The sequence below is a fragment of the Porites lutea genome, chromosome 7 (genome assembly GCF_958299795.1).
Source record: "Porites lutea chromosome 7, jaPorLute2.1, whole genome shotgun sequence".
NCBI classification, from domain to species: Eukaryota; Metazoa; Cnidaria; class Anthozoa; order Scleractinia; family Poritidae; genus Porites; species Porites lutea.
In genome coordinates this window covers 34,559,588-34,576,536 of record NC_133207.1, presented here as the reverse complement: position 1 = coordinate 34,576,536, position 16,949 = coordinate 34,559,588, and the positions used below count along the sequence as shown (strand labels likewise).

The following is a 16,949-nucleotide window of genomic DNA, read 5'->3' as shown; positions in this document are numbered from 1 at the left end:
TCGAGACAGTTCACTATCTATCATTAAAGAGATAAAGATATTGCTCTAAAGTGAGTTAGGGACTTTTTTGATATCAGTAGAAAACCACCTAATTTCCTAATGCCAGGAGCTTCTTCGCCGCATTACTGGTTTAGTTGATACTTGACTACATTGTGTGACATGAATCCAAATCTGAATTCAAAGTGGACTTGTGACACAGTCTTGCAAATACGTTGACAATATCACGGCCTGCGAGATGTTTAATTACTGTATAGAGTTAGAAAGGTCTAAAATTGGTTGTCATTGAATACTGAGTGCTTATTGCTTAAACTTCCATCCTTAATCCGTAATGGAAGTGAAATTCAGTGTTCTAAGATCAATGGCAATTGTAAACCTAACGATAGCATTACTTCGAGTCTCAGCGGTGTAGCAAAAATTGGATTAACTTGAAATTCCTGCTGAAATTGGATGCCGAGGAAATTTAAGCCAAAATATATTCAACAAAAAAGTTTAAGGATCTTTAAAATGATTTAATATTACTGCATTTTCTTGTACGTCTTTATTAGAGGTTGTTGAAAAAGGGTCCATTTGACGCAAGGGTGGACAAAGCCAATTTTGAAATAGTGGGGAGTTCCAACTGTTAGTTTGAAACTGCAGGACTCAAGTCACAGCCTAAGACTATTAACAGGACAATAATTTCACAAGTTTTTTTAAACCACCTCGATCTTCGTTTGCTTTGTTGGTGACTCTAAACACTGAACTGATTGGATTACAAAAACTCAGTTTTTCTCCAGTACAATTCAACGTTATATTGAAAAACGGTGTCGCAGTTATGAAGTTAATTCATGTTTTACATTCCTTTTGCTGACCCTTAATTTTTGTTTGTTTTTTCTTAATGTAACAAAGACACGCTTTTCAGTTGTACAGGAAAATTTTTCGGAACGAAAACTGATATTTTTAAGATTGCTGAATTTTTCGTTATTTTACTGAGTATGCTGTAATTCAAATAACAATAAAGAGGTGTTTTCATGAGGATGTAACGAACCTAAGACGCAGGAAACAGATTGCATGCATGAAGCCTGAATATTATATTAGTTATTTGTGCTGAAATTAAGTAGTTTATAGTAAGTACTAAGATATTTCTTCAAAGAAAGCGTGTGCGATTTTCCTGATCTTATAGGATGAGGTGCTAAAGAAGGCCAAGCATACGATTGCATTGTTTATAAGCAGTGAGGTTCTCAGAACTGAGACTATTGCTCTGCTGTAGAAAAAGGTTAAATAACGCCTCTTGTATAACAGATGGACATCCGGCAGGTGAACTCGAATATGATTTGGAAACGAACTAATTTAGAAACTAATTATTATTTTGCTTAATTTTTAGCTTTCTTTGTTCTAAAAAGTCCGTCGAATTCTGTCTCACTGCGCATAAATTGGATTTTACCTCTATTTTTCTAGTTCTGTTTATTTCCACAATTACCAAATGGGGTAATTTCTTAAGTGAATGCTGTTACATCTTCAAAAGAAAAACCATTTTTCTACCTTACTTCAACTTCTTATGTCAAAAATCGATGTAAATGAAGAAATTATACTGAATATTTAATAATCAGGGATACCTCAGTGTTTCAATCAACCTCTTGTTTATGAAAATAAAATCTACTACCTTTTCATAATTGTGTTGTGATTGACAAAGATCGGGACTGAGTAAAAAGCTACATCAATTTGCGCCTTGATCAATATCTTTCTCAGTACGTGCAAGGAAACTGAACTGGCAAGGAACCAACACTGTACCTCTACTTTCAGCTTTTTTATAAAGTCAAGTAGAATCGACAGGATATTTCAGTTGAATTGTCATTATTGAGAGTCCCTAACTAGTTAAGTTGTCGTTTTTACCTGTAGACATGATCAGCCACGTTTGTCCTTGACTTACAGACCCCACAAGCGGCTCACCATGATCACTCGCCGGGATACTCGAGTCATACTAACCACATGCCGGCAGGTGCGTCTTCATCCTTTGCAAGTCTGAATTGAAATAACAATTAAGGTCATTCTCAAGAAAAAAAGATGTATTGTCACATTCACCGTCGGAGAACGCATAGTACGCATTCTAATGAAAATGACGTATAACAATGGAGACGAACAATTTATATAGGTCTAGTTTTGTTGAATTTTTAAACTATTGTTGGTGACTCACTATGCAAAGGCTGATTAGGTTGATGCCTGTGTTATTTCCGCAGATCTTGAACTTTAGGCTCGCGTAGTAAGACTGTGGTTAGGCTCATTTTCTGCCGCTCTCTCGGGAACGGTCTTGTTCTGAGTTGAATGCCTCAAAATAAGAAATTAAATTGAAGGAAGGAAGAGAACTGGCAATATTATGAATGTATAATATGTATATATATGTGGGTGTGCGTAATTATTATTTATTATAACCTGTTATGTATAGTGTAATTAATAACGAGTATATATTGTAATTTTGAATTATTTGGAAAACGTTGATGTATTAGCCGGAATAAGACGTCAAATTAAAATGTTGTCTTGTCTTGTCTTGTTCCTTCCTGAGAAGAGAAGAGAGAGGAGCGCGGACTCATTCCACCATTCCATCGAGCCTACACTGTGGTTTGCTCGCTTAGTTTGCAGAATCTTTCTTTATGGATTCCAATGTTAGCTCAGGACGTTTGTAAACACGAAGTTATCGCTGTCGGTTTGAGATATGCAAATTAATCACTCACTGAGACGTGGACCATCTTCGGTTAGGAAGTCGAGAGACTTCGCCACCTGATATGAAAGCGACGTCGTTGTTACCGAAGTGTAATTTGGGCGACTTAAGGGTGCATTTACTCACGCCACCTCGTGAGAGAACTTTGGGAATAGAGTTGTCACGCATCATGTTCGGAATCACAGGTTTATCACAACTCAAAGTGTATTTTTTACTTTTACCACGGAGCAAATGCTTTCAGTTTGGCTAGATTAAATTTTTGTTCTCCATAATATCACACTATTTCTCTCTTATTTTTCGCTGAAACGTTGTTTGCTGTAATAAATGCAGCTATTTCAAAAAACGTTGTCGCAAAAAAAGAAAAAAGTCTTTAAGCCAAGATCCCAAGGTAATGTTGGTACTTTCAAATCTCCCAGATAAGGGTGGGAATCCACTTCTTCTAGAGTTTCTCCACTGAATACGTATTCCCGCTTTGGTGGATCTCTCTTGGTTGTAAAGCATATGATCTTACACTTTGAAGGATTAAATTCCATCTCCCACTTTTGTTGCCAAGCTTCTAATCTATATAGATCATCCTGAAGATCAGGTGCGTGTTCATTACAACAGATTGTTCCATATAACAATGCATCATCAGCGAAAAGTCTAACGGCAATGAGTTAAGACCATCAGGTAAATCATTTGTACACATTAAGAACAGTAACGGTCCTAAGACCGTCCCCTGGGGAACGCTGAATGTCGAGTCGTGACTCTATTTTCTAAACAAAGCATTCACGAGTTTCCCATGATTTAAGATCTATCTCCTGCTGCGTTGTATAAGTTTTTGGTGCTCTCACTCTCACTGGTAGGGGAGGGGGATGGGGGTGGAGTTGGGCGGAAAGAGAGTACAGTGCACACGTCCTATCTCTAGTCTGAATTTCAAAACCTGTCGTTTCACGTACTGAGGAGGAAGCAATATCCCTATTGGTATTTTACCATTGTATTTGAGCTAATCCTCGTCGCTGTCACAGTTTTATTTTATTTTTGGCACAGGAAAAAATAACGGATTCCCATTTTTGGATATTTTAGGGTATTTAAAGAATATCCATAAAAATCCCAAATTTGGCAAAGTGAGACAAGTCCCAACCAGGGAATTCCCAACCAAGTCCCAATCTTCCCAACTAAGTTCCCTGATTGGAACTTGTCTTACTCTTCCAAATTTGGGATTTTTGTGGGTATTCTTTAAATACCCTAAAATATCCAATATTTTTTCCTTTGTGGGTCATTATGCCGTCATTCAGTCAGTTCGAGGAAGACTGGTAACAGTACATATGACGTAGGTAGTTATCAGGTAGTCATACACGAAGTACATCCAAATACCTTATTTTTCCCGCCATTTTGTCCTGATTCTTTGTGTGCCGTTTATTGTTGTGTGAGAATAAAATGCCACCATTTTAAGCAAAAGCTGGAATGATGGATGCCGGAGTGTTTGAAGATGAGGTCGTATCAATGGTGGACGTTTTACACGAAGATAACGAGCTCGAAGAGGAAGCGAGAGCCGTGCTTGGAGACAGCGACGACCAACACTGTACATATCCTGCTGTAAGACCCACATATTTAAATTTTGTATGATAACCTGACTGACTTAAGTTGTGATATAAAACTTTGCTGAAATGTGCAGTTATGACCATAAATGTTAATAATGCCACCGTAACTAATTTGTGGTGCTATCACCAGGAGGTATTAATAAAAGGTTTTTAAAACTCTAGTCTCCGTCATCGGAAAAATGAAATAAACCTATCCCACAATTCCTGAAAACAAAGGCACCAGCTCGAGGCTCGGGTGGACAAATACAGTGATTTGTATGAAATTGTTCACCTGAGCCTCGTCCTCATTTCTTTATGTTTGCTCACTGGAGTATAAGGTCTATTGGCTAAAATTATTAGCAATTTTAAAATTAAAGTGAAAAGTGAAAAGTGTATTCTTTAGAAGCTTATAACGTCGAACTAGAGAATTCCAAGTCACTGCAGAGTACATATTGCATTCCTGGTTTGGGGATTGATCACTGGTTGATGGGTGGAGATAGGGATTATTCCCTATACATACATACATACATACATTTATTATTGCTCCCTAAAAGGGCTTTTCAGCATCAATATTACAAGTAGAAAAGAATATTAATAATCTTTAACTTACATAAATATAAAGAAAGTATAATAATTCATATATTAACATGATTTGCTTAAATATTCTCTAAAAATACACTATGTAAAAGTGTCTAAAATAGTTAACGTCCTCAGGTGGTTGCTTAATCCACCCCAGAGTTTAACCCCGAGGCAAAACGACGCTGACCAGTTGCCAAGTGATAACGGGGAATATTAAGGTTGTTTACAGATCGTGTTACCCCAGTACTTACTAATGATCTCATTTGAGACTAGTCACATAAATACTTAGGAACAAGGTTATTAATACCCTATATCCTGATGATTGGCTGTACAGGTATGTGCTGCCCCAAAGCAGGGCTGTCATTAACAAGCACGGTTTGGGGCTTTCCTCTGGCTTCTGTGAATGAGACCCCCCGCTACTGTTAAAGGGGAATAGCGAACATGTCTTGAATAACCTTTGAACATGTGAGGAAAAATCACACATTTGTGTATCCTTTGCCAACCTATACCTGTAGCTAGATAAAGTGCGTGTCTGTCCTTGATTTGAATAGTCTTCAGCCACATTGTTGGTTTGTTGCGTAATTGCAGGGTTATGTGAATCGACAAGCCCTGTACGCATGTGGTTCCTGTTCACCGTCAGATGCAGAACCTGCAGGAATCTGTTTAGCTTGTACGCTGACCTGTCATGAAGGACACACCCTTTACGAGCTTTACACTAAGAGGTACTAATGCAGAAGTTACCAGTAAATGCTTAAACCTTCCTCTTCACATTGTTTTAGGACTGTGGGTAGGGAAAAGAGAAGTGGCTAGGTAAGGGGAGGATGATGTCACAACCACATTGGTAATTTACTGTTTGGATTGAGTATCATTTTCTAAACTGACATTTAACCAGGACACACCAACTAGAAAAGGGCATCTGCTCTACCTCATATATACAACTAGTAATAGTTGACACTACAGCTGCCCCTGCTCTGTATATTGTTGGTCAATAGTATTCTTGGTCATTGTGTAGCTCTTCGTAATATGCAGATTCATATATGAAGATTTTCACACATATTCCATACAACAGGTGAGATAAAAACAGGAAACGCAAGGTTCCATGCGCTGATTCAGTTCGATTTACACAGCTTTGATCAAAACATCCTCAGTTTCAAGAATAGCTTATTCTAAACCACAAGAGAAGATTTAATTAGAAGTTGGAATTTTTTTGCTATTTCTCTTTCACTTTTTACATACACTAGTTCATTTTATTTGGCAGAAACTAAGCCGTAGAAATTCAAAATTTTGATCAATTCATGCTTACGCGTTATAGTCTTTTAGAAGGACATCTGTTTGCAGGGAATAAGTCAGCACAGAATTTAATTGTTGGCAAATTTCTGCAATTGTCCATCGTTATTGGTAGTGATAAGCTAGCCACTGATTCGCTCGTCTTGCTTGTTTGTTGACTAAGTGTTATTCCCCCAAAGAGAGGGAAAGAGTACCTGGCAAATTGTTTCCAATCAAAGATTTGTGAACTTATGTCTGGCAAACTCTTCAAGTGTTTATTTACATAGGTATATGCACCTTATAACTTCATCTGGACGTAACGAGTGTCTTCTGATCTATAACTTTCAAAACAGCTGCTCCACGGAATGTCACTGATAAGATGTAATGCAAAAGAGTATTAAAGTATGACTGTATAATAAATGTCACAAAATCTGCCTAAGTGGTCCCTTCAGGATTTTCTGTTTTATGTCATCCTAACCATCTCTTACTTGTGGGCACAAACAATAGAAACGTCATCATTACCCAACAAGTCCATGCGGCCCCTGTTCAAGCAAATCAAGATTTTTTCTGGTATATTGACTGTATAATTATTTCAGCTGTAAGTATTTACTAGAGTGCTTTCTTGGGATTTTGCTTTCTGGGCTAAATCCCTGCTGGGGCAAATAATAAAGGCACCTTTTGAGGAAATTCTTGGTAAAAAGAGGACAAAGGTGTTGCTTCCTATATTTTTTTTTCTATGTCTTTTTTTCAGAAATTTTCGCTGTGATTGTGGAAACAAGAAATTTCCAGAATTCAAGTGCAAGTTATATTCTGTAGGTTGCCTTTTGTCAAACATCAGGACAGCTTTCTAATAACACTTGATAGTAGTATGGTGTTATTTTTATATCACAGTAGTTTAGAAAGTAGTTGTTTTCGTACATTAGCTATACTTTGACACTGATTTATAATGTATTAGGTAAGAAAGTGATGACAACTGACATGTGCAGCATGCAAAGAAAGTCGTGTCCGATAGCCTAGGGCTAGTGGATTTTGCTATCGGGCTAGTGTTTTTTGTTCTTAACTTGCCCGACTGGCAAGTGCTGTTGTTTGGGGAAATTCAAATTACAGAAGGATTGTTATCAATCCTGCTAATCAAAAAGGGTTTTGGGGCTAGTTAAAATGACTTGTGGGCTAGTACATGCTATCTGCAGCTTGCCCAAATAGCATGCTGTAAAACTGACTTTCTTTGCACCCTGATGTGCAAATGAATGAACTCAAGAATTATTTATGTCATTTAAGTCAAAAGACCCAGAGAATACCCAGAATAAATACAATCAGAATTTCCAAGGAGTTTATTGCACTTGCCACAGACCATATCCTGATCTGGAAGATGAGGTACTGTTAAGATTGTTGGTCATGTACGTGAGTTTCATGACTTATTCATTTAGCTACATTTTTGTTTAATTTTCCCAAATGAGTATTTTGATTAAAGCTGAATTGTATCATCCCTGGTAAGAAGTTGTTTAAAATATTACACAAAGCCTGTTTCTGCTAGTATTGGTTGACCATTCAACAGGAAATTCAGTAATAAAAGTTGAAAATGCCCTGTATATAGATCTTTGGCTTTAAATGTACCATGGTATGTTGCTATGGCCAAAATTGATGCTTGAACAGAAGAATTGTTGTTTAAACTATGTTGATACTGTCAGTGGTTACTGGGAAGCTCACAAAACCATGGAAACCCGAAATAATAATTATTGTTTGGAATGAATGGAATAAAAAAGCCATTAGGTATGTGAAATATTATACTAAACTGCAATCATTAATGATAACTAGTTTGTGGTTTAATGTGGGTTGCTGGCATGTCCTGATCATTTTTAAGATTGCTCCCAATACAATAAACATCCCTGAATTATTTCAGGCGTTCATGGTTTTGTGACTGAAATAGCACTGTTTCATACCTAAAGCTGGAAATCCTTTGGGTGATTGAAGAAATGCCTGAAACAAAAACCCTAAGTTACTTCCATTACATTACTTGATTCTCGATTCTTCTTTCATTCATTTTTTAATTCATTCTGTATATGTGCTTGTGTATCAAAGGAAGAATTTGATTCAAGATCAGGATACACAGGGGCTATTATCATTATTCACATCCTTCAGTTGTGTTTAAAAGACATTATTATTCATTGCAAATATTTCTTCCTTTTCATTGGCTGAGAGCTCACCGCGTGACCTGAAAATAAGTGCTTACAAAGAATGGTCTGCTCATGTGCACTGTCATCCAACTCTGTTTGGCTACAAATAATATTCTGCTCATGCGTAAATGATACCATGCTTTTCTCCTTGTCGTAATCACTCTTAGTGAAAATAGCAGATTTCTTCTCTTCCCGAAGATATTCCTTAAAAAAACAAACTCGCCAATGACAAATCACGATATTTTGTGATAACCGAGTTGAATAATAATGTTAAATATTTATGGTAGATATTTAATTAAGTTCTTGTTTGTGTATGATTTTCTAGATTGAAGATGAAATGATCCAGTGTGTTATCTGTGAGGACTGGTACCATTCAAGGGTAAATAGTTTCTTTATTGTTGTACAGTCTTATCCAAAATACCACTCTTTAATATTAATAAAATATTGAATCCCGTCAGGCTTTAACTTGTGGATTTGAGAATTGGTAGATGGTCTCGTGCATCAATCAGCTCAAATCATAACAGCCAACCTTCGGTTACACAGAGCTATATATTTTTTTGTACTGGAGTCATTTGCATTACTCGAGAAGAGTTGATGTGAGTCATTCTATTACTAACTTATGTCACAATGTACTTATAATAATAATAATAATCAAAATCATAATAACAATAGTAAGTAGTCTTAGCCGGTATGTTGAGAGTGCTAACAGCCCCCTGTTGGAGGTAGTGTACAAGGAAGAGGTTCTGAGATGTTATGCTAAAAGTTGCAAAGCCGCGTCATTACAGCAAGAAAGAAAAGAACGCTTTCAGGAGAAACGACTTTGTTTTGTTTGGAGGAACATAACAGAGGTAAGAGATAAAAACTTAAAAGACTTGGGAGTGAATGAAAAAGGGCAGAGTAAAGAAGGTCATACAGAGGGTATGATTATGACGGCACAAGACCAAGCCTTAAGAACTAATAGTATGAAGAGGATAATTTGCAGAGAAAGTGATGAGACAATTAGCCATATTGTATCAGAATGCAACAAGCTTGGTCAAAAGCGATGTCAATGTTGGAGGCATGACAAGGTGATGCAGGTGATTCACTGGGACCTCAGTATTCGGAAAGCTGGGTTATGATACGGATGAAAAATATTACAACCATGAGCCACAATCAGTGTATGAATCCACTAACAACAAGCTGCTGTGGGACTTCAAAATACAGACTGACTACAACATTGAACACAGCAAGCCTGACATTGTGGTATTGGATAAGATAGAATGTAAGTGCCTGATTATTGATGTTCCTTGTCTGTTTAACACCTTGGTGAAAGATAAAGGGAAAATTGAGAACTTCCAAGACCTGAAGTGGGAATTGAAATGGATCTGGAAATTGCGCAGAGTAACTCTGGTGCCAATCATAATTGGTGCATTAAGAACTGTCTTCAAAGACAAAGAGAAGTGGTTAGCATCAGAGATTGGTGTCACTGATCATTTAGAATCATTGCATAAAGCGTGCTTACTGGGTACATCCAGAATCCTTTGCAAAGTCTTAGACACCTACCACCACCACCTGGTGACTTGATGTTTAAGGAAGACTCTGGCAAGCCATCCAGAAGCTGTGTTTAATGAGAATAATAATAACAGTAATAATTATAATAATAATTGTTGATCAAGGCTTGGTGCTGAATAAACAAAAATTTAGAGACTCTCTGTGTTTAAGGTATAATATGCCCCCGTCTGACTTACCAAACAAGTGTGTTTGTGGTGAGAAGTATACCGACTGCCATACCCTGTCATGCAAAAAGGGAGGGTTCGTGGCGCAGAGACACGATGGTGTTCGCAACCTACTTACCTCACTTATTGGTAAGGTTTGCACCAACGTCGAAGTCGAACCACAACTACAACAAGAGCGGTAACAAGCCCGCAGGCAAGACTGGACTTCAAGGCAGGGGGCTTTTGGTATCTTGGAGTTACAGCATTTTTTTATGTCAGAGTAACGCATGTTAACTCCAAGTGTAACCAGAGAAAAACAACAACCACAATCTGTAAGGAGCAGGAGGAGAAGAAAAAGCGGAAGTACCAACAGAGGGTACTGGACGTTGAAATGGGATCTTTCACTTCCGTAGTTTTTGGAACCAAGGGTGGGATGGGAGCCGACTGCAACTGCTTTCTCAAACGCCTAGCCGAGAAGCTCTCAGAAAAGAATGAGGAACCTTATCACATTGCTATTACTTGGATTAGAACATTGCTTTCTTTTGAGATTTTAAGGTTGGTACACTTACGTAAGAGGTTCCAGGACACCCTTCCACAAATTTCCACAAGGGGATTTCATTGATGACTGCCACTTAAACGCTATTAGTATTTTAGGATCTTCTTAATCTTTTTATTTCATTTTTAATCAAGATGAATTGTTTTTAATAGAAATGAGTTTTTTGTTTTCTTTTTTTTTTAAACTGAAATGAATTTTTTTTTAATCGAAGTGAACAGGAGCTTATGAAATGAAATGACTTGTAAATAGTGCTTTGACTGAAATTTTTTTTCTTCTTCAGCGAAATTAATTATTAATTTCGCTGAAGAAGAAAAAAAAATAGGTTTTAATAGTTAGTTTTGTTATCAACAATAGTAATAATAATAATAATAATAATAATAATAATAATAATAATGAGTTAACAGTGTAGTGGAGTGTCATAATTATTCTTTTCAATTATTTTCCTTTAGCACCTGGGAAGTCTTCCTCCACCTGATGGCGACTTTCAAGAGATGATTTGTGATGACTGCATGAGTAGGTGTAGCTTTCTTCAAGGGTACCTCCCTCTGTCAGGTAAAGTGGCTTGGCCTTCTGAAAATGTTTTGTTGGCTGTAACTCTTGTAGCCACGTTATGCAAGCTTATGTGGGAAGTGGGCAGGTGTATACAATCATGTTCACATTCTTCCGGTTTTAATTGATTTGCAATGGTTGCCTGTTTTATTGTTAACATACAAGACAATGCATGGTGTAGCACCTTCTTATTAGATTGATGTCGTCAAAATTCCATGACCTCGTGATGTGTTTACGATCTAAGTTCAAAAGCTTATTGTCCACCCTGAAAAATAAACTGGAGGGCTGTGGACGAAGAGCCTTTTGTGTTGCTGCCTCCATAATTTGTGGAATTCTCTACTGGATCACTTAAGACAAGCAAAATTGATAGGCAATTTTAAATCTCTTTTCAAACTCCTCTTTTTAAGCAAGCTTTCTATGCATGAATTTTATATAAAAATTTATCTATATTTTTTAACTTTTTGTTTAATTTTTATGATTTTATATGTTTATTATTTTTATCTTTTGGGTTTTTAAATGTTTTTTTTGTATAAAAGCACCATTGAACTTATGGATTTTGGCACTTTATATTAAATCATTTGATATTGATATTATTGTTATCATCCCATTGCATTTTGATTTTCTGAATCATTCTGGCTAAACAGATGGCAGTCTGTGGTCTCTTTCTTAACCAAAGTAACACAGGAAGCCACAAAAATCAAGAACAAAAATATACATGTATTTTTAACATTAAGCTTGAATAAAGGCCTTTGTATTGAGGCCTTTGTATCAATACCTCTTTAATACAGTCAAACCTCCACTAGCGGCCACCTCTTCACATGTGGCCACCGCCACCTATCTACAAATGGCCATTTTATTTTGTTTCGACAGACAGTCCATACTCTAACAACAGCCACCCAACGGCAAGGGCCACTAAAGCGTGTCCCCAACTGCCAAAATAACCTTTCGACAATGGCCAGGTTTTTCAGCGACTGATGAAAAAGTCAGCAATCAAGTCATGAAATATTCCTTATGGCACGTTGATGATTAATCGCAGCAATCGTAGTTTGACTTTGTTTCATTTACTGCTGCAGTAAATATAAATTGCCTACAATGCCCATAGCAGATGTTGCAAAACTTGCTACTTTTGTCATGTTAACATTTTTAAAAATAATTAAACCTTTTTGTGTATCATATATATTATTTATGAGTGGGTTACTTTTTAGTATGGGATATAGTAAGCATGAGCTGGCACAATAAAGATGTTGTAATGTGTTTAATGTTGTAATGTGGCCTTACCTGCCCATAGTGGCCACTTTCTTCTGTCCTCAAGGTGGCTGTTGTGGAGAGGTTCGACTGTATTTGTCTTTCATATTGGCATTCTAAATCCCCATGAACTGAATGGATGCTTTTGTGGAACTAATTTTGATGTTGTTTTTCATGTTTCCATGTCCCCATCAATAGCTCAGCCCCACTCTTCTACTCAAACTACACATAAACCAAAATTCCTTGATTCTTTCTGTTAAGGGTTAGCACTCAAAAGGCCAGCTTTCTGTTATATTATGGCGTTCACTTTTTTTCAATATTATTGATAAAACAATATTTTTGTGTTTTGGTCCCCTACCAACATAGCATAACAGAAACTGTTATAAACCCTTTATTAAAATGTGGTATACATATACTAATATATTCATACAAGTATAAATTCTAATATTAAAAAATGATTAAGTTGTTTGTTCCCATTGTGTTGTAGTGAATGTTTGTTGTTGATTTGTTTAATAGTGTTTGCCTTTCTGATTTATCTGGACAGAGTTTGCAGGCAAGTTGAAATATTACTCTCAATGTAATCAAAGTGCATGTTTTTTTCCCTTTATTGTTGCAACAGTCCCATCCCAGCAAACTTCAATTGCCTCAAGTCAGCAAGTCATCAAGTCAGAGACAGAGGCAAAACCTAAAGTTCAACTGCAACCCGGCAACAAGTCAGGAGAAGGAAACAAAGCTGAAACCAACAGTGACAACGCCACTCATGAAGCTGAAAAAAGTCAACAGGAGACGAGTGACTTGGCAACGCAGCAGGTACGGGCAGCAATCAATATAGAGTCTTGCCCATGTGACCTCCAAGAGATGTAAAAATCTGGTTATATCAACAAAGTAGGAAAAGATAAGGTTTCATTGCATAATCAAATATCTTTTCCAATATGAAGAGGTTCTTGTTTAAATCTTGAAGCCAAGTTCATGTTTAGTTTTTTGTACCTCGTTTAGCGAGATTCCAGTGAAAGTGAGCCCTGTGTTTCCCAGACACCTGATTCTTTGGATCAAATCAGAAAAGAAGAAGCTACGTCTGAACCTACCCACAATGGGGTGAAATCAGAAACCCAAACTGTTAAAGACTGTAAGGTTGCTCAACTGCAAGATGCTGTGACTTCCATTGAGAGTAGAGCAACTTATTGGCATGTAGGGTGGAGATCAAACCTTTGCAAATGTGATAAATGCATGGTAAGCGTGATATTCTGATTTGTTCTTCCCGCCTTAGAGAAACAACACAACATGTGGCTTTATTTCTATCCAATAGATGACAGCTATTAACATTTATAACTGATTAAATAATCTCAGGGTGCTGTTGCCGCCATGCATTATTCATTTAATGACAATTTGTTTTGTTTGTATGTGATAGTCATTATACAAGTCACTGGATGTGCTGTACCTCACTGATGAATCAGACACTATGATGGCATATGAAGAGAGAGGAAGACAAAAGAGACCGAGTGTTTCGTCATATGAGAGTGGAATGAATGCCCTTCAGAACATGGGTCGCATTCCCCAAGTGGAGGTTCTACATGGTAATTAAACTGCAGTAGTTTCATATAATTTTATACCCTTCTATGAATGTATTACTGTTGGTGCATGTTAATGATACATATCTTTACTGACCTAACCACACATTTGGCGTTATTCCAACAGAATTTTATTGCTATGTCTGCGTTAACTTATGCCCATTTAGAAATTTTCGAAACCTAAAATTGGATGACTTTGTCAGTTGCTGTATGCTAAATTTAGGCTACAAAACGTGAAAGGCATTTGCTCAGCACTGTGCTAAACTCAGTGATGGTTTGTCCAACGTAAGTTTTTTGTAAACTAGTTTTAAGTTTTCATTGACTTATCTTGTGACTCCTTTCGTCAACATCTTCTGTTAATTTGCATTGTGCTCTTAAGTGGACACGAAACAGTAACTGAAGTTTGTTTCTCTTATGTGTTCAAGGATTATTTTTAGTGCATTATTATTGACACCAGTTGCCTCGGTGGGTGAACAAAAACCTGATCTTGACCAGTGAAAAAAAAAACTGTTGTCTTGTCCCATACAGTGATTTTTAACTCGATCTTGCTGATTCTCACTGTTATTTTGCAGAATATAATGACATGAAAAGTGAACTGACGGAGTTCCTAAGAGATTTTGCAGCTCAAGGAAAGGTCAGTGAAGTCACTGAAAATAAGTTAGTATTCTTAGTTAAAAATGCTTGCCGGGTCCCCTTGATTGTGAAACATTTTTTACAACATCGTCTTGGGCAAGAAAATAATGAAGCAAGTTTCAAACATTATCGTGTTTACACCGTAAATAGTTCTGTAAATGCCCGAAACCGACGATCCTTGTAGCACTTATAACGTCATTAGCTTCAATGTAAAAGGGGACTCTCCGATTCACAACTTGTCTGCAGAAAGAAGTCTTCCCAACAAGCTCAACTTTGAGACATTTCCACAAATAAGATCAGAGATGGATGCAGAAAAAGTTCACATTTGATAGTGATAAAATAATTTCAATGAAGATATTATTTCACGACACACAGGTACTTCCTTACCAAGTCTCCATTAAATTTTCGAAAACTTTTGCTACGGGGACAACACTTGGTAAAAGCCAAGCAGCAAAAGGGAAGAAATGCAGAAGGGAGGGTATAGAAATGGAAAGAAAAGAAAGCTATTGGTTTTGCAGTCGAACATTCCTTAACGGCCACCTTTGGACAGAAAAAAGTGGCCGTTGTTAGAGAGGTTTAAATAAGAGTCACTGTATGGACTGTCCACTAAAAAAGTGGCCGTTGTAGGGAGGTGGCCGTTAGTGGAAGTTCGACTATATTTTTATTTTTAGGTGGTGAAAGAAGAAGACATAAGGGACTTTTTTGACTCGTTACAATCCCGCAAGAGGCAACGAGTTGGCAGTGCAAACTCAGTCCAATACAGCTGCCGATAATTAATACCTATAAAGTTTAATATTCTCAGTACTGAGATATTCGTGCCATAGACGAAGTAAAATATACATTAAGTACAAGAATAGAATAAATCGTTATTGTGCTGCAAGAGAAAAACGTTGCGCTGGCATGGTACCTACCTCAGTCACTTCAGTGCCTGTTCAGAAGAGTCTGCCGGGGACTGGCTGCCGGTGAGACTCACTAGTGCAAAACATGTATTGGATATGACCACGAACAACTGATGCTGCTCAGTATTATGTGGTGCGAGTAACAGTCCACCGGGGACTGGCTGCCAGTGAGACTTACTAACTAGTGCAAAACATGTATTTGATATGTCTACGAACAACTGATGCTGCTCAGTATTATGTGGTGCGAGTAACAGTCCACCGGGGACTGGCTGCCAGTGAGACTTACTAACTAGTGCAAAACATGTATTTGATGTGACCACGAACAACTGATGCTGCTCAGTATCATGTGGTGCGAGTAACAGTCCACCGGGGACTGGCTGCCAGTGAGACTTACTAACTAGTGTAAAACATGTATTTGATATGTCCAAGAACAACTGACACAGGCTCAGTATTATGTCGTGCCAATAAACATAATGTACTAACCCCCGGGACACCCTCGGGAACCTGTGTCAGTTGGTCTAGCTTTCTACCTTATAACCCGGAACAAACCGTCTCGGATCGTTCTTTATATCAGAAAGCCTTGAACAGACTGATAAGAGTCAAGTAAAGTTTTTGATAAGTCGAAAGAACCAGTCAGTCTCAAGTCAGTAATTTTCCATTCAGTTTCTATATAACGCGTAAGCGATTCAGTGCCGGCTTTACACTTTCTGAATGATACAGTGTTTGGTACTCGGTTATGATGATGGTTATCATGTTTTGCACAAATTTTCAGTTTTAATGTCTACTCTGAGAGGCCAATTAGTTCAACACGAATTTGCGTTAGATTTCCGCTCTCTATATTTCCATAAGTGTTTGTTTGTTTGTTTTTGTTATTCGTGCATTATTTTATCTTTCCATCAAGATCCATCAACCAAGGTGGTCGTAACTTCTCTAAAGACTTTCTCATGACATAAATTGTTATAGAATATAAGTACGAATTGTAAGATGTATTTGAAGCAATAAAGTTGAAGTCATAGTTTTGCTGCATATTTATTCTAATGTTCTTCTTTTCGCCTTAGCTGAGCAGGAGATAGTGTTTATACGCCCCGTGTAATCCTCGAAGACCAGCCGACTTTCATGGTCGATTCATAAATTACCAACAATCATATCAACCGTTGAGTGTAATGTAAATTGGTCACTGTGGAGAAACAGATTACCTTTGTGACTAGTTAATGTCATCCTTTCAGCTTATGCAATAAATTGTTCAGATTGTTATCCATGAAGCTGCCTAATTCTTCGATCATGCAGTCAAATACATATCGTACTCTGTCTGAGGGCCAGTTAAAACTTTGTTATCTTATTACAAACCATCTCAGTCATATTTCTAGTTTTAAGCCTTCAGTTGGAATACGAAAATATTTTTTACCAGCCTTTCCTTTTTATCTGGAATGAGTAATAGGTGAATAGCGTTATTGGCCGTTGATTTTCCCTAAAACTGTCAGCAGGTTTTCAGTGTATAAATCTGGCAGGATTGGGTTGAGGTTAGAGGTATC

The 16,949-nt window shown here is 37.3% G+C and overlaps 1 protein-coding gene across 1 annotated transcript; it reads left to right on the top strand.

The window, feature by feature from the left end:
- Nucleotides 1-4,054: 4,054 nt before the first annotated feature.
- On the top strand, nucleotides 4,055-16,437 carry LOC140942905 (putative E3 ubiquitin-protein ligase UBR7). The gene is made up of 11 exons (XM_073391922.1): nucleotides 4,055-4,270; nucleotides 5,422-5,555; nucleotides 6,851-6,911; nucleotides 7,378-7,473; nucleotides 8,599-8,652; nucleotides 10,973-11,075; nucleotides 12,937-13,127; nucleotides 13,314-13,547; nucleotides 13,726-13,891; nucleotides 14,458-14,519; nucleotides 15,190-16,437. Exons 1-11 carry the CDS (start codon nucleotides 4,139-4,141, stop codon nucleotides 15,289-15,291), a joined length of 1,335 nt encoding a protein of 444 aa, XP_073248023.1. The 5' UTR covers nucleotides 4,055-4,138; the 3' UTR covers nucleotides 15,292-16,437.
- Nucleotides 16,438-16,949: the final 512 nt, after the last annotated feature.